Source organism: Coregonus lavaretus (genome assembly GCF_964263955.1).
Source record: "Coregonus lavaretus genome assembly, chromosome: 4".
Taxonomy (NCBI): Eukaryota; Metazoa; Chordata; class Actinopteri; order Salmoniformes; family Salmonidae; genus Coregonus; species Coregonus lavaretus.
This window is the reverse complement of record NC_139991.1, coordinates 51,632,203-51,650,874: the sequence shown is the minus strand read 5'-3', so window position 1 is coordinate 51,650,874 and position 18,672 is coordinate 51,632,203. Positions and strand designations below refer to the sequence as shown.

The 18,672-nt window shown below is 43.8% G+C and overlaps 1 protein-coding gene across 1 annotated transcript in view; it reads left to right on the top strand.

The window, feature by feature from the left end:
• Positions 1 to 3,329: 3,329 nt before the first annotated feature.
• Positions 3,330 to 18,672, top strand: part of rgs3a (regulator of G protein signaling 3a) — a gene marked incomplete at its 5' end in the record, with an annotated part of 320,527 nt that continues 305,184 nt past the window's right edge. Inside the window, one exon of the mRNA XM_084159872.1 lies at positions 3,330 to 3,408. Coding sequence (XP_084015998.1) covers positions 3,330 to 3,408 — 79 coding nt within the window. The remainder of the gene's footprint in view (positions 3,409 to 18,672) is intronic.

Below are 18,672 nucleotides of genomic sequence, written 5' to 3'. Positions count from 1 at the left end.
GCCAAGAAACACGGGCAATGGACATTAGGCCGGTGGAAATGTCCTTTGTTCTGAAGTCCAAATTGGAGACTTTTGGTTCCTACCACTGTGGCTTTGTGAGACGCGTTGTGGGTGAATGGATGACCCTGCATGTGTATTTCCCACCGTAAAGCATGGAGGAGGAGGTGTTATGGTGTGGGGGTGCTTTGCTGGTGACACTGTCTGTGATTTATTTAGAATTCAAGGCACACTTAACCAGCATGGCTACCACAGCATTCTGCAGCGCTACGCCCTCCCATCTGGTTTGGGCTTAGTGGGACTATCATTTGTTTTTCAACAGGATAATGACCTAACACACCTCCAGGCTGTGTAAGGGCTATTTTACCAAGAAGGAGAGTGATGGAGTGCTGCATCAGATGACTTGGCCTCCACAATCCCCTGACCTCAACCCAATTGAGATAGTTTGGGATGAGTCGGACCGCAGAGTGAAGGAAAAGCAGCCAACAAGTGCTCAGCATATGTGGGAACTCCTTCAAGACTGTTGGAAAAGCATTCCAGGTGAAGTTGGTTGAGAGAATGCCAAGAGTGTGCAAAGCTGTCATCAAGGCAAAGGGTGGCTATTTGAAGAATCTTAAATATAAAATATGTTTTGATTTTCTTAAAACTTTTTTGGTTACTACATGTTACCATATGCCTTATTTTATAATTTTGATGTCTTCAGTATTATTCTACAATGTAGACAATAGTAAAATGAAAGAAAAACCCTGGAATGAGTAGGTGTGTCCAAACTTTTGACTGGTACTGTATATGTTGTGTCAGTGTGTATATACTTTGCAATCATCATCATCATTGTCATGGAAGCCTATTTTTGTTGAGTTTTACATATACAGTTGAAGTCGGAAGTTTACATACACCTTAGTCAAATATATTTAAACTCAGTTTTTCCCAATTCCTGACATTTAATCCTAGTAAAAATTCCCTGTCTTAGGTCAATTAGGATCACCACTTTATTTTAACAATGTGAAGTGTCAGAATAATAGTAGAGAGAATGATTTATTTCAGCTTTTATTTCTTTCATCGTATTCCCAGTGGGTCAGAAGTTTACATACACTCAATTAGTATTTGGTAGCTTTGCCTTTAAATTGTTTAACTTGGGTCAAACGTTTCAGGTAGCCTTCCACAAGCTTCCCACAATAAATTGGGTGAATTTTGGCCCATTCCTCCTGACAGAGCTGGTGTAACGGTGTCAGGTTTGTAGGCCTCCTTGCTCGCACACGCTTTTTCAGTTTTGCCCATACATTTTCTATAGGATTGAGGTCAGGGCTTGGTGATGGCCACTCCAATACCTTGACTTTGTTGTCCTTAAGCCATTTTGCCACAACTTTGGAAGTATGCTTGGGGTCATTGTCCATTTGGAAGACCCATTTGCGACCAAGCTTTAACTTCCTGACTGATGTCTTGAGATGTTGCTTCAATATATCCACATAATCTTCCTTCCTCATGATGCCATCTATTTTGTGAAGTGCACCAGTCCCTCCTGCAGCAAAGCACCCCCACAGCATAATGCTGCCACCCCCGTGCTTCACGGTTGTGATGGTGTTCTCCGGCTTGCAAGCCCCCCCCTTTTCCTCCAAACATAACGATGGTCATTATGGCCAAACAGTTCTATTTTTGTTTCATCAGACCAGAGGACATTTCTCCAAAAAGTACGATCTTTGTCCCCATGTGCAGTTGCAAACCGTAGTCTGGCTTTATGGCGGTTTTGGAGCAGTGGCTTCTTCCTTGCTGAGCAGCCTTTCAGGTTATGTCGATATAGGACTCGTTTTACTGTGGATATAGATACTTTTGTACCTGTTTCCTCCAGCATCTTCACAAGGTCCTTTGCTGTTTTTCTGGGATTGATTTGCACTTTTCGCACCAAAGTACGTTCATCTCTAGGAGACAGAACGCATCTTCTTCTTGAGCGGTATGACTGCTGCGTGGTCCCATGGTTTTTATACTTGCATACTATTGTTTGTACAGATGAATGTGGTACCTTCAGGTGTTTAGAAATAGCTCCCAAGGATGAACCAGAATGTGGAGGTCTACCATTTTTTTCTGAGGTCTTGACTGATTTCTTTTGATTTTCCCATGATGTCAAGCAAAGAGGCACTGAGTTTGAAGGTAGGCCTTGAAATACATCCACAAGTACACCTCCAATTGACTCAAATGATGTCAATTAGCCTATCAGAAGCATCTAAAGCCATGATATCATTTTCTGGAACTTTCCAAGCTGTTTAAAGGCACAGTCAACTTAGTGTATGTAAACGTCTAACCCAATGGAATTGTGATACGGTGAATTATAAGTGAAATAATCTGTCTGTAAACAATTGTTTCAAAAATTACTTGTGTCATGCACAAAGTAGATGTCCTAACCGACTTGCCAAAACTATAGTTTGTTAACAAGAAATTTGTGGAGTGGTTGAGAAACGTGTTTTAATGACTCCAACCTAAGTGGATGTATAAACTTCCGACTTCAACTGTAGATACATTCTGTAGTATCGACAAGTAAAAGAGTTTCTTGGAAAAACTGAAACTGAATCCAGCCACCACTCATCCATCGAGAAAGGTGTGAGTAACTACAGAGAGAGATACATCACAGGAAAACTGTCAGTGTGTGTGTGTGTTTATGTTGTGGAGGCCTTGTTCCATTCTCACCTATGGCAACAGGTCAAACCCAGCCTCCTTTCCTTAACCTCACCCCCTAGTTCCTTCAATTCAATTATTTCCCCTGACCAATCACAAGTGTCCATCATTGTCACTATCAAAATGACAAGCGGTTGGATGTTAAGAGGTTAAAAGGGCATTACCTGGGCATGCCCTTGTCCCCTCCCTCCTGCACACATGCTCTCTTTCTGTTACACAGGTATTTCCCCCACTCTCTCAAGCAGAAAGGATTAATGTGGACATGACAAGGATAGCTGTTAATCCCATTGTCTCTCTCCTCTGTGTTTTTGTCTTTCTCTCTCTCTCTTCCCTGCGCTCAGTCTGCTCCTCTCTCTATCCCCATTTGACCCTTTACTCTATCTCAGTCTGCTTCCCTCTCAGTCTCTCCTTTCCTTTCCTCCCTCTCAGTCTGCCCTTTTAGTCTGTCTCTCTCTCTCTCTCTCTCTCTCTCTCTCTCTCTCTCTCTCTCTCTCTCTCTCTCTGTCTCTGTCGTGCTCTGTCTCTCTCTGTCTCTCTCTGTCTCTCCTGCTCTCTGTCTCTCTCTCTCTCTGTCTCATTCTCTCTCTATTAGCTGGGTGGGAGTAGCATCAGGTTCCTGTTCTCTCCTCAGCCCCTCTCCTCTACTACTGTAGCCTCAGTCTGGGATGGACGCTCCCAGTGTACACAGCGTCAGCCTGGGCAACCCACCTGCCAACTCCCCCGAGTTCTCTCTGACAACATTTGGTGAGTACAAGTCTTCTTTTTCCTTTCTCTTAGCTCCAAGTGAGAGGTTTGAGTAGTGAATTGCAGTCTTGGTGGTGTATTCTGTATTTGTTGTGTTTGTGCACCTGTAGCATAGCGCTAGCCAATCAGATTGGTTTGTCTAGTCAACTTCCTGGTAGCCCAGGGGGAGTCTACTCTCTGCTCTAGAGGTGAAGTCACCTAGGTGTGACGATCTCTCTCTTTCTCTCTGCATTTCTCTCTCTCTCTCATTTGTCTTTCTCTATTTCATTTAGGTTTGATGTTTAAGAAAAGCCAGAGTCAGCTCAGAGAAGGCATCTCAACACTATCTTACATTTTAAAAATTATTTTGTATGTTTATTGGATAAAGAGAAATAGAGGTCTAAACGTTAGGAGAGAGTACTGAAATATCAATGGGCCGGATTCAAACCCATGCTGGCAGCAGTACATTGTACATGCATGCTCCAGAGGCAACGGCTTAAACCGCTAGACCACCCCAGGCTAGTAAGCACTATCTTTCATGGTTAATGTAACTTTCAGTGCCACTAGGACAATTTCTTAACTACATTGATAATGACAGTGGCAGTGCAGTAATTCAGTCACACAAGAACGATGAATACACATGATACACCGATCCACCATGCCTGAACATGAGCCTCTATTTCCTGTTTCTCTTCAGTGGGCTCAGGTGTACTGGGAAATAATTAGACAGATAATGAGGGTCCCTCGTTTCACAAACGTAAAGCATGTAAGATAGGCAAAATGACCAGTGACAATCTGAGCTACTGGGTGAAGACTAGGAGTCCCTCTACTAGTGCCTATGTCTGCAATGAGTCACACTCACTGGAGTACCACTACCAAAAACATTTTCGGTCCCCTACGATGTATAACTGCTTTCCCTTGCATTCTGGTGCAATACAAACAAACCACATCATATCCTCCTTTCTATCTTTCCTGTAACAAAGTCAAACATTTCTAGAGTAGTCCTCTAGTACATTGAAGTTCACCTAGGCTCAACTGGGCTGTGAGGGTGAGGGTGTGATTGTCCCTCAGCATTGTCTTCAGCCTTGTCTTCAGCCTTGTCTTCAGCCTTGGCAGGTTTCTCCCCCTTTGGCATGATCCCAGACACATAGACACACGCACGCATGCGCACTCACACACACACACACACACACACACACACACACACACACACACACACACACACACACACACACACACACACACACACACACACAGTGTCTCTTAGGAACGTGTCTCAGTGCTGAGTAGAGATTTGTTTGGGAAGAAAACTAAATCCATAGTGCTGACTTGTCTTCCTCTCTCATCCCGCCGTTGTCGCCAATTGTTGTTCCTACTGGCAGATGGGGTGCAAGTCATGTAAGAGAAGCTTCTGAGAGATTGACCCAGAAACGGGGTCAAATCGTGTTTCTTCCTTATCCCTCTGCCTTGAAAACTGTAGTTACACACAATCTCTTATTTGCTGACTTTGCTGACCCTCCACATTGAGCACAGACCTTATAATTGACTCTTTGGTCGAATTTGAAGCAGATACCATCAATAACACTAGCGTTAATGTGCCCTCGCCAATCCCATAAACGACCATTAATCGCACACACTTATGCCAGCCGGGGTACAAATGGATTTTTCCGCAACCCAACCATAACAGGAAGCCCCATGGTTCTGGGAACCACGATTGAACTTGACAGATCTTGAACGTCCCATCTGGATTAAGAGCCACTTTCACAGCTTTTCCCTCTGAGAGCTGCCTAGGAAATGGGCTACTTAGGCCCACATATACTTTCCCTTCCCTGTCTGAGGTCCTTTGCTGAGAGAGGCACTGGGAAACTTTAACGTCAGAATGGCCCTAACGGTGCTGTAGGTACTGCTGGTGCTGCTTCTCTCTGTCTGTATGACAAGCAGAGAGAGAAGGAATGCAATGGAACGGAAAATATGGGAACTGTGAGGGGAGAGAGATAGCAAAGGGAGAGAGAGAATACTTGGTGTTGTCAAAATACAGAGAGCTGAGGCAGAGGAGGCTGACAACCTTAGACAGTGTTTTTGACATATTGTCATCTAATTGGAGTTTGCGGCATGATATGTTCGTGAGTAGAAAAGTTGACTGGAGGCTAGACAGCAGATGATAGTGTGGATATTGAGCACTATGGAGTGTACAAGTGCAGTACAGATGGATTCTTCCACTTCTCCTTTGTTAGACTTCTCTCAGTTTTTTTTCGAAATTGTCACATGACTATCGAAATTGAAACATTGTGATTTTAGAGACACAAAGTAACAATAGCCTATGAGTAAAGGGTTAGGCTATAATGGGCTCTCACCATCATCATTATCATTACTCACATCATTCCAATTTAATAAAGTCACAATTATCTGCTTTTGTATTGACATCAGTGAGCAGTCTTTCAAGTGAAGAGGCACATGGGTAGGCCTACCAAAGGAAAATGTCTGAAAACAAAAATGATTGTGAAATTCGAGCCACAAAAATCCAATGTTTTTATAAAATGTCTGCCTTTCCCCCTACATTTTAACAATCTAATAAGTCCATTTAATATAGGAAAACATCACCAAAGCCATTTGTCCTGTGTCCTGTCATTTAGTCTCAATATGATACGAAAAATGTAGGCTATTTCAAAAGAACAGAATACCATTTCTTGAGTTCACTCTATAGGCCAGGGATGGGCAACTCCAGTCCTCTGGGGCCTGATTGGAGTCACACTTTTGCCTCAGCCCCAGCTAACACATCTGACACCAATAATCAACTAATCATTATCTTCAGTTTAGAATGCAATTAGTTTCATCAGCTGTGTTGATTAGGGATGGCGAAAAAGTGTGACACCACTCCGGCCCCCGAGGACTGGAGTTGCCCATCCCTGCTATAGGCTATACTAAAGATCTACCCGAGGTTCAACTTTAAGGCAAGGGCATCTTTAAAAACTTTTTTGATACTCACCTCATGTCTTGATAATATGAATGAGAATGTAGTCCATTTTGTTTTGAAATCAGTATTTTTCCATCTCTCCTATTGTTCCCATTTTCAATCCAAAAATATGCCTGGCTGGTGAGGACACTCAGGTGAATAATAATAGATAGGAAGACAGACAAACAGTACAGTAGGCTATACATTGCACAAGAAGAGTATAGGCTATTTTAAGAGATTTAAGATAATAAATGCAAACGTATGTTGCTAATGAACAATATCTAGGCCCAATCCATTACATTTGAAACTATCCTCTTTGAACTGCCAGATCTGAATAAATGGGTTGGATGGATGGCTTTGATTGTCCAGCAATCGAATTGTAAGTCGTTCATATGCTCATAATCCAAATATTCTGCTTAAAAAGACCTTGCACTGCCACCCTCAGCTTTCATTATTCTTAGAGGAGGTCAGAACAAGCAACCAGGACGTCACCAGGGTTTCATAACCAGGGGCATGAAGGCTACACCTACAGACGGAACGACAGACCGCAAATAAGTCCTTCTGGAAGTGAACCAAATTTGATGCTTTCGAAAGCCGAGGTTTCATAACGCTCACTGACGGGGTTATCTCCAAGTTATGCTGGATACGCGGTTCTTTCAGCGCCCGGAACATCAACTGGAGGAGCTCCTGACATACTTTCAGGAAACAAGGGTTGTGGAGAAGGTCGGACGCATTGGAAGAAAGCCAATGTTTCCCATAGGTACTGTATTTCTTGTTTAACAAAGTAATGGCTATGTTATTCTTATTCTTATTTTTGATGACAGCATGCCCAAGGCCAATAACATGGTTGCTAATCTGCTTCTATCTCTTTTTTTATTTTCAGAATTATGGAACTGCTACGATGCTGTCCTGCAAGACTTGGCAAAGACCAACAACGGAGTGGAGGGCTGGCATCTAAAATGTTTGGTGAGTCATTTTCTGTCTAGATAGAACTGCCAAAGGGGGTGGAGTTGCAATCTACTGTAGAGATAGCCTGCAGAGCTCTATCATACTATCCAGGTCTGTGCCCAAACAGTTTGAGCTTCTACTTCTAAAAATCCACCTTTCCAAAAATAAGTCTCTCACTGTTGCCGCTTGCTACAGACCCCCCTCAGCCCCCAGCTGTGCCCTGGACACCATATGTGAATTGATTGCCCCCCATTTATCCTCAGAGTTTGTACTGCTTGGTGACCTAAATTGGGATATGCTTAATACCCCAGCCATCCTACAATCCAAGCTAGATGCCCTCAACCTCACGCAAATTATCAACAAACCTACCAGGTACAACCCTAAATCCGTAAACATGGGTACCCTCATAGATATCATCCTGACTAACATACCCTCTAAATACACCTCAGCTGTCTTCAACCAGGATCTCAGCGATCACTGCCTTATTGCCTGCGTCCGTAACGGGTCCGCGGTCAAACGACCACCCCTCATCACTGTCAAACGCTCCCTAAAACACTTTAGCGAGCAGGCCTTCCTAATTGACCTGGCCCAGGTATCCTGGATGGATATAGATCTCATTCCGTCAGTAGAGGATGCCTGGTTGTTCCTTAAAAGTAATTTCCTCTCAATCTTAAATAAACATGCCCCATTCAAAAAATACAGAACTAAGAACCGATATAGCCCCTGGTTCTCCTCAGACTTGACTGCCCTTGACCAGCACAAAAACATCCTGTGGCGTACAGCATTAGCATCAAATAGCCCCCGCGATATGCAACTTTTCAGGGAAGTTAGGAACCAATATACACAAGCAGTCAGGAAAACAAAGGCTAACTTTTTCAAGCAGAAATTTGAATCCTGTAGCACTAACTCCAAAAAGTTTTGGGACACTGTAAAGTCCATGGAGAATAAGAGCACTTCCTCCCAGCTGCCCACTGCACTGAGGCTAGGAAACACTATCACCACCGATAAATCTACAATAATCGAGAATTTCAACAAGCATTTTGCTACAGCTGGCCATGCTTTCCATCTGGCTACCACTAACCCGGCCACCAACTCTGCACCCTCTGCTGCAACTTGCCCATGCCCCCCCCGCTTCTCCTTCACACAAATTCAGACAGCTGATGTTTTGAAAGCGCTGCAAAATCTGGACCCCTACAAATCAGCTGGGCTAGACAATCTGGACCCTTTCTTTCTAAAACTAGCTGCCGAAATTGTCGCAACCCCTATTACTAGTCTGTTCAACCTCTCTTTCATAACGTCTGAGATCCCCAGAGATTGGAAAGCTGCCGCGGTCATCCCCCTCTTCAAAGGGGGTGACACTCTAGATCCAAACTGCTACAGACCTATATCCATCCTGCCCTGCCTTTCGAAAGTATTTGAAAGCCAAGTTAACAAACAGATCACCGACCATTTCGAATACCACCGTACCTTCTCCGCTATGCAATCCGGTTTCCGAGCTGGTCACGGGTGCACTTCAGCCACGCTCAAGGTCCTAAACGATATTATAACCGCGATTGATAATAGACAGTACTGTGCAGCCGTCTTCATCGACCTGGCCAAGGCTTTCGACTCTGTCAACCACCGCATTCTTATTGGCAGACTAAATAGCCTTGGTTTCTCAAATGACTGCCTCGCCTGGTTCACCAACTACTTCTCAGATAGAGTTCAGTGTGTCAAATCGGAGGGCCTGTTGTCTGGACCTATGGCAGTCTCTATGGGGGTGCCACAGGGTTCAATTCTTGGGCCGACACTTTTCTCTGTGTATATCAATGATGTCGCTCTTGCTGCTGGTGACTCTCAGATCCACCTCTACGCAGACGACACCATTTTGTATACATCTGGCCCTTCATTGGACACTGTGTTAACAAACCTCCAAACGAGCTTCAATGCCATACAACAATCCTTCAGTAGCCTCCAACTGCTCTTAAACACTAGTAAAACTAAATGCATGCTTTTCAATCGAACGCTGCTGGCACCCGCCCACCCGACTAGAATCACCACTCTCGACGGGTCTGACCTAGAGTATGTGGACAACTACAAATACCTAGGTGTCTGGTTAGACTGTAAACTCAACTTCCAGACTCACATAAAGAATCTCCAATCCAAAGTTAAATCTAGAATCGGCTTCCTATTTCGCAACAAAGCCTCCTTCACTCATTTTGCCAAACATGCCCTCGTAAAACTGACTATCCTACCGATCCTTGACTTCGGCGATGTCATTTACAAAATAGCCTCCAACACTCTACTCAGCAAATTGGATGTAGTCTATCACAGTGCCATCCGTTTTGTCTCCAAAGCCCCATACACTACCCACCACTGTGACCTGTACGCTCTTGTTGGCTGGTCCTCACTACATGTTCGTCGTCAAACCCACTGGCTCCAGGCCATCTATAAATCACTGCTAGGCAAATCCCCGCCTTATCTTAGCTCATTGGTCACCATAGCAGCACCCACCCGTAGTCTGCGCTCCAGCAGGTATATCTCACTGGTCATTCCCAAAGCCAACACCTCCTTTGGCCGCCATTCCTTCCAGTTCTCTGCTGCCAATGACTGGAACGAATTGCAAAAATCTCTGAAGCTGGAGACTCTTATCTCCCTCAATAACTTTAAGCATCAGTTGTCAGAGCACCTTACCGATCACTGCACCTGTACACAGCCCATCTGAAATTAGCCCACCCAACTACCTCATCCCCATATTGTTATTTATTTTGCTCTTTTGCACCCCAGTATCTCTATTTGCACATAATCTCTTGCACATCTAGCATTCCAGTGTTAATACTATTGTAATTATTCTGCACTATAGCCTATTTATTGCCTTACCTCCATAACTTGCTACATTTGCACACACTGTATATATATTTTCTGTTGTATTTTTGACTTTATGTTTTTTACCCCATATGTAACTCTGTGTTGTTTTTATTGCACTGCTTTGCTTTATCTTGGCCAGGTCGCAGTTGTAAATGAGAACCTGTTCTCAACTGGCTTACCTGGTTAAATAAAGGTGAAATAAAATAAAAAAATAAAATGGCGCTACCCACCCCACCATTTGGAAGTTCATTGAGGCATTGCAATGACAGCAGCAAAGAGGTGAAATTAGAATTGATCAGCAACTTGCTGGCGTTTCTCTACCATGGCAAAGACCCCAATACCGCAAGCAACAGAAGGATCTGAAGTCACTGGTTCAGAAGTACATCACGACTGAACGGCTGGAATCTTAAAGGCACTGCATGGTCAATCTGACATTTGCATTTGCCGTGCAGCATTTACTGTGATATGGGCTCTGCAGAAGTCAGGGCATTCATGCTTCACGGAATAGCGCAGAGCTGTTGTGAAGGAAGTTGTCAAGGAAGTAAGTTTGTGTTTATACAGGACCTCCCGCCCTCACCTACCGTCAACCAATCATGTCATTGCCAAGCTATATGGAGCCATCCACATTGTTACAAAATTTGAGAGGCGCACGGCAATGCGGAATGAAACTGGTCCTCTGTGGTCCTCTGTAGCTCAACTGGTAGAGCACGGCGCTTGTAACGCCAAGGTAGTGGGTTCGATCCCCGGGACCACCCATACACAAAAATGTATGCACGCATGTCTGTCGCTTTGGATAAAAGCGTCTGCTAAATGGCATATTATTATTATTATTATAAACTCAGTTTGGCCTCTACATGCCTCCGGAGGTTTAGCAATTGCATCACACCATCCATAGGGCGCCTCCGACCACATTTTCGGATCAAGCATAAATTGTGAAAACTCCAAAATCCATCTGAGAAAAATGAACACCTAGCCTACTTGGACACTTCTTCATGACACCTCAATTTCAACCCTTTCAATGACTCCAAAATCCTTATTAGACCAGAACATTAAGCACATTCTTGAAAGATTTGTTCCTGATCTTGTTTTTATGGCGCTGCATTGTCATGTAGCCTACTCTTATTTATTTATTTTTTATATTTTTTTAAATAAATGTTTTAGTCCTACTTTTGCCCCATAATTTTTAGTATTTTGCTAAGCCTTTTAGTTGATAAAGGTTTTATAGTGAATGGTTGGTGTTAATGGATAATGTAAAAACTAGATAAAACAAAAATACTATATGTTCTTTAAAACAAAAATACATTGTAGAAACTAGATATAGGCTTTTTTTGCCTTCAGCCTTCATATAACCATATAAATTAATTTATATACAACATTCTGCCCATATGAACGAATTGATATAGGCCTAGATTACAATATACTGCCCATGTGAAGGAATGTATATACAATATTTGTAGCCATACATGATTTAATGAAAAGCAGTAAACATACACATTTAATAACCGACTCATAAACACAACCATGCAATAGGCTACAGATGGCTTCACAGCTTCCCCAACACTTCACAGCTTCCAGGGGAAACTCAACTTATTGTAGCCTCACACGGAGGAAAGAGTAGCAGAGGAAGGAGTTTGCTTCTGCTGCGGTTTTCGCAGTAAAATATTACGTGTTGTGGCGGTGCTTTTCTCTCTCTCTCTCTCTCTCTCTCTCTCTCTCTCTCAATTAAATTAAATTCAAATGGCTTTATTGGCATGGGAAACATGTGTTTACATTGCCAAAGCAAGTGAAATAGATAATAAACAAAAGTGAAATAAACAATACACTTTTTTTTACAGTAAACATGACAATATTCCAAAGTAATAAGAGACATTTCAAATGTCATATTATGGCTATATACAGTGTTGTAACGATGTGCAAATAGTTAAAGTATACATATGGGTTGTATTTACAATGGTGTTTGTTCTTCACTGGTTGCCCTTTTCTTGTGGCAACAGGTCAAAAATCTTGCTGCTGAGGTATTCTGCCACTGTGTACTCTCTGTTTAGGGCCAAATAGCATTCTAGTTTGCTCTGTTTTTTTGTTAATTCTTCCCAATGTGTCAAGTAATTACCTTTTTGTTTTCTCATGATTTGGTTGGGTCTAATTGTGTTGCTGTCCTGGGGCTCTGGGTTTGTGTTTGTGAACAGAGCCCCAGGACCAGCTTGCTGAGGAGACTCTTCTCTAGGTTCATCTCTCTGTAGGTGATAGCTTTGTTATGGGAGGTTTGGGAATCACTTCCTTTTAGGTGGTTGTAATCTAACCGCTCTTTTCTGGATTTTGATCATTAGCGGGTATCCTCCTAATTCTGCTCTCCATGCATTATTTTGTGTTTTCCGTTGTACGCTGAGGATGTTTTAGCAGAATTTAGCATGCAGAGTCTCAATTTGGTGTTTGTCCCATTTTGTGGGTCCTTGGTGTGTGAGTGGACCCCAGACCTTACAACCATAAAGGGTAATGGGTTCCATAACTGAGTATTTTTTGCCAGATCCTAATTGGGATGTCAGACTTTATGTTCCTTTTGATGGTGTAGCAGGCCCTTCTTGCCTTGTCTCTTAGAACGTTCACAGCTTTGTGGAAGTTACCTGTGGTGCTCATGTTTAGGCTGAGGTAGGTTTAGTTTTCTAGATGGAATTTGTATTTGTGGACCTGGCAACTGGACCTTTTTTGGAACACCATTATTTTGGTCTTACTGAGATTTACTGTCAGGGCCCAGGTTTGACAGAATCTGTGCAGAAGATCTAGGTGCTGCTGTAGGCCCTCTTGGTTGGGGACAGAAGCACTAGATCATCAGCAAACAGTTGACATTCGACTTCATATTCTAGTAGGGTGAGGCCGGGTGCTGCAGACTGTTGTAGTGCCCTCACCAATTCGTTGATATATATGTTGAAGAGGGTGGGGCTCAAGCTGCATCCCTGTCTCACTCCACGGCCCTGTGGAAAGAAATGTGTGTTTTTTTGCCAATTTTAACTGCATACTTGTTGTTTGTGTACATGGATTATAAAATGTTGTATGTTTTCCCCCAACACCGCTTTCCATCAATTTGTATAATAGACCCTCATGCCAAATTGAGTCAAAAGCTTTTTTGAAATCAACAAAGCATGAGAAGACTTTGCCTTTGTTTTGGATTGTTTGTTAATTAGGGTGTGCAGGGTGAATATGTGGTCTGTCGTACGGTAATTTGGCAAAAAGACAATTTGACATTTGCTCAGTACATTGTTTTCACTGAGGAAATGTACAAGTCTGCTGTTAATGATAATGCAGAGCATATACCCAAGGTTGCTGTTGAAGCATATCCCACGGTAGTTATTGGGGTCAAACTTGTCTCCACTTTTGTGGATTGGGGTGATCATTTGGAACTTGGTTCCAAATATTTGGGAAGATGTAGCTTAGTCCCGTGTAGCTCAGTTCGTAGAGCATGGAGCTTGCAACGCCAGGGTTGTGGGTTCGATTCCCACAGGGGACCAGTATAAAAAATAAGTTAGTAGCTCTAAATAAGAGTGTCTGCTAAATGACTAAAATGTAAATGTAAGATGCCAGAGCTGAGGATGATGTTAAAGAGTTTAAGTATAGCCAATTGTGTAATTTGTGGTCTGTATATTTTATTATTTCATTTAGGATTCCATCAACACCACAGGCCTTTTTGGGTTGGAGGGTTTGTATTTTGTCCTGTAGTTCATTCAATGTAATTGGAGAATCCAGTGGGTTCTGGTAGTCTTTTTGTATCAAAGATTTGTATTTGATCCTGTATATGTTTTTGCTGTTTGTTCTTTGTTGTATGGATTCTTCTATTAAAATGAGCTGATTTCTGACGTGCTGTTCCTTCTTTTTCTGTAGTGTATTTCTGTATTGTTTTAGTGATTCGCCATAGTGAAGGAGTAGGCTCAGGTTTGCTGGGTCTCTATGTTTTTGGTTGGATAGGTTCCTCAATTTCTTTCTTAGGTTTTTGCATTCTTTATCAAACCATTTGTCATTGTTAGGTTGTCTGCTTGAAATTTTTTGATTTGATAGGGAATCTGAGAGGTCAAATATACTGTTTAGGTTTTCTACTGCCAAATTTACATTTTCACTATTACAGTGAAACGTTTTGTCCAGGAAGTTGTCTAAAAGGGATTGAATTTGTTGTTGCCTAATTGTTTTTTGGTGGGTTTCTGCACTACTTTCCTTCCATCTATAGCATTTCTTAATATTATGCAATTCCTTTGGCTTTGACGCCTCATGATTGAGTAATGCTCTGTTCAAGTAGACTGTGATTTTGCTATGATCTGATAGGGGTGTCAATGGATATAGCTAGCACATATGAGGACATTTTTCTCTGTTGAAATAACTTCCTTATTCATTTCTAGCCAGATGTAAAATGTTCCTGTTTTGACTAATTTAATAGAGTGGGTTAGGTCTGCTCTATACCAAAATAGCATAACCCCTAAGCAGTGGAGATTTTAGCATGTAAATCTTGGTTGGGCAAACTCAAAAAAAAATTTGGATGCATGCCAGCAAAGCCCCTACACAACACAACACTAAACAATACATTAATTGCACTATAACAGTGACGAACGGTGCCCACAAACTGTTAGGGCCTACATAAAGCTGTGCCAACAGCAGAGCTTTCTTTTCAGCATCATGGAGTGAATCGTTACCACTGCTACACCTGGCTATCAGTGGAGCCTTGTCTAGCAGCGAAACAGTTAATTCAGTCTCACTTACTGCCATTTAAAAAAACATAGCTGATATGGTTTACTTGCTTAAACAAATGTGGTTTCTACTGACAATTGAGATGTACAAACTATGGCATAAGGGAACGATGAGCGGATACGAGGCATTTCGATTAAGACATTAATGACCTTGCTAAGACGGACGTAGTCAATATAACTATTTGTTCAGCACTTTTGAAATGCACAGCGACAGAATTCAGAACATGGAACGTTCTTACAGTATTCTCCCTGTACACCAAGTCAGAACGGTAGGATAAATAAAGCGGGCATATCAGCAGACAATGAAAGCTCTTAAAATATTCGATGATTACATTTCTCTAAAACAGGCTATAGGCTACATTTGCACCACCAAGTCAGAACAGTAGGCTAAATTATGAGGGGGAAAGGGACCAAATTATTAGGGTGAGGCACATGGGCTACTAACAGCTTACTTTTATTTAACTAGGCAAGTCAGTTAAGAACAAATTCTTATTTACAATGTCGGCCTACCAAAAGGCAAAAGGACTCCTGAGGGGACGGGGGATGGGATTAAAAATAAAAATATGGGACAAAACACACATCACGACAAGAGAGACACCACAACACTACATAAAGAGAAACCTAAGACAACAAACATAGCATGGCAGCAACACATGACAACACAGCATGGTAGCAACACAACATGGCAGCAGCACAACATGGTAGCAGCACAAAACATGATACAAACATTATTGGTTACAGACAACAGAACAAAGGGCAAGAAGGTAGAGACAACAATTCAAAGGAGATGATTGTGGACTACAGGAAAAGGAGGACCGAGCATGCCCACATTCTCATCGACGGGGCTGTAGTGGAGCAGGTTGAGAGCTTCAAGTTCCTTGGTGTCCACATCACCAACAAACTATCATGGTCCAAACACACCAAGACAGTCTTGAAGAGTGCACGACAAAGCCTAATCCCCCTCAGGAGACTGAAAAGATTTGGCATGGGTCCTCAGATCCTCAAAACGTTCTACAGCTGCACCATCGAGAGCATCCTGACTGGTTGCATCACTGCCTGGTATAGCAACTGCTCGGCCTCCGACCGCAAGGCACTACAGAGGGTAGTGCGTATGGCCCAGTACATCACTGGGGCCAAGCTTCCTGCCATCCAGGACCTCAAAACCAGGCAGTGTCAGAGGAAGGCCCTAAAAATTGTCAGACTCCAGCCAACCTAGTCATAGACTGTTCTCTCTGCTACCGCATGCCAAGAGGTACCAGAGCGCCAAGTCTAGGTCCAAAAGGCTTCTTAACAGCTTCTACCCCCAAGCCATAAGACTCCTGAACAGCCAATCAAATGGCTACCCGGACTATTTGCATTGTCCCCCACCCCCTCCCCCCATCCTCACCCCCTCTCTTTTTACGCTGCTGCCACTCTCTGTTTATTATCTACGTATTGTCACTTCACCTACATGTACATATTACCTCAATTACCTCGACTAACCTGTGCCCCCACAAATTGACTCTGTACCGGTACCCCCTGTACAGTGGGGGAAAAAAGTATTTAGTCAGCCACCAATTGTGCATGTTCTCCCACTTAAAAAGATGAGAGAGGCCTGTCTGTCTTTTATACTGATAACAAGTTCAAACAGGTGCCATTAATACAGGTAACGAGTGGAGGACAGAGGAGCCTCTTAAAGAAGAAGTTACAGGTCTGTGAGAGCCAGAAATCTTGCTTGTTTGTAGGTGACCAAATACTTATTTTCCACCATAATTTGCAAATAAATTCATAAAAAATCCTACAATGTGATTTTCTGGATTTTTTTCTTCTCAATTTGTCTGTCATAGTTGACGTGTACCTATGATGAAAATTACAGGCCTCTCTCATCTTTTTAAGTGGGAGAACTTGCACAATTAGTGGCTGACTAAATACTTTCTTCCCCACTGTATATAGCCTCGCTACTGTTATTTTACTGCTGCTCTGATTATTTATTTATATTTTTAATCAATTTTTTACTTAACATAATTTTTTTTATTAAAACTGTATTGTTGGTTAAGGGCTTGTAAGTAAGCATTTCACTGTAAAGTCTTCACCTGTTGTATTCGGAGCATGTGACAAATACAATTTAATTTGATCACGCGAAGCAGCCACAACTGTCAGTAAGAGTGTCCATGATTGAGTCTTTGAATGAAAAGATGGAGATAAAACTGTCCAGTTTGAGTGTTTTTTGCAGCTCGTTCCAGTCACTAGCTGCAGAGAACTGAAAAGAGGATCGACCCAGGGATGTGTGTGTTACAGGAGGGGGTCGCAGTTCCGGAGCGACCCACTAGGTGTCATCCTCCGACAACCTTAGGCACCTCCTCACTCACAGTCGGGACTAATCATCATCCTATTGGTGTCACCTGTGTCTATCGGTTCACCTGTGTATTTATGCCCTCACTTCCCTGTGTTCCCTCGTTCAGTTTTCTCTGCTAGTTTCTCTATGTCCAGCAGTACTACTCAGCGTCTGATCGGAGATCTATGTACAGGTACTTGAGACGGGTTCTCCCTGTTCCGTTATTTGTTTCAGTCTTAGGTAGTATTTCGTATTTTGGCTGTCTGCCGGTTTTTGGAGACGTATTTGCTCCGCCTTTCTTTTATCGTGATAAGTCAGTTATTTTGTATTTTGGCTTCGGGACCACCAGTAAAGATCCTGGTTTCACCATCTCTGCCTACTGCCTACTGTATATCCTGCACCGCACCTGGGTCACACCCCAACCCTTACAGAAAACTGAGCCAATATGGACCCAGCGGCGGCAGCACAGTATCGGAGCGCATTGGCAACACAGGGAGCTATGCTGAACCAACACGACCTCAGCCTGCAGCAGATCACCGAGAATCTACGCCAGCTGACGATTGCCGTGCAGAGCCAGGTGGACACTCGACCAACCCCGGCAGCCGGCGGAGCGGAAGCCGCGGAAGCGGCATCTCCAGTCTCGTCTGCGACATCGCGGGAACCCCGCCTACCACCTCCGGAGAGGTATGACGGATGTCCAGAGGGCTGTAGGGAATTCCTCACCCAGTCTTCCCTGGTATTCAGCCTACAACCCTCCTCCTTCCCGACGGAGCAGGGCCGGGTGGCCTACATCATCACTCTGTTGATGGGTCGGGCCCTTTCCTGGGCTACAGCGGAGTGGGAGAGCCAAACTCCAGCGTGCTCCGACTCCTACCAATTCACCCAGGAGCTACGCAAGGTGTTCGACACCTCTCGGGTGGTGTCGGGACACAAGGCCGGGAGGCGGCTCACGGCCTGTCGGCAGGGTGACCGTATGGAGTCGGACTACTCCGTAGAGTTCTGGACCTGAGCTCGAGAGGCAGGACGGGAGGAGGCCGCCCTGGTTGTCCTTTAGGCCAAGGGGCTATTGGAGGGGATGAAAGATGAACTCTCCTTCAGGGAGCTGCCTGAGTGACTGGACGGCCTCCTCGAACTCTCGGTGCGGGTAGACAATCGGCATCGTGAGAGGGCGCATGAGAGAGGGATGATGCAAGGCGAACCTCCGCGTCCCCCTATCAACCCAGAGGCTTTCCGCCGATTCAGGGAGGAGATGCCTCAGGAGGAGGCTATGCAGCTGGGTGCGGCGCGCTTTTCCAGGATGGAGAAGCAGAAGTGTCTGCGCGATGGACCTTGCCTGTACTGCGGCCAGGCATGTCACCACTTCGACTCATGCCCGGAGAAGCCGGAAAACAGGAGGGCTCGCTAGTATCGGGAGGGGTGCTAGCGAGCTGGAACTGAAACCCCAAGTCCAGAGACTCCTGGACTTTTCTCCCTGTCAGGGTTCAGTGGGCCCATGC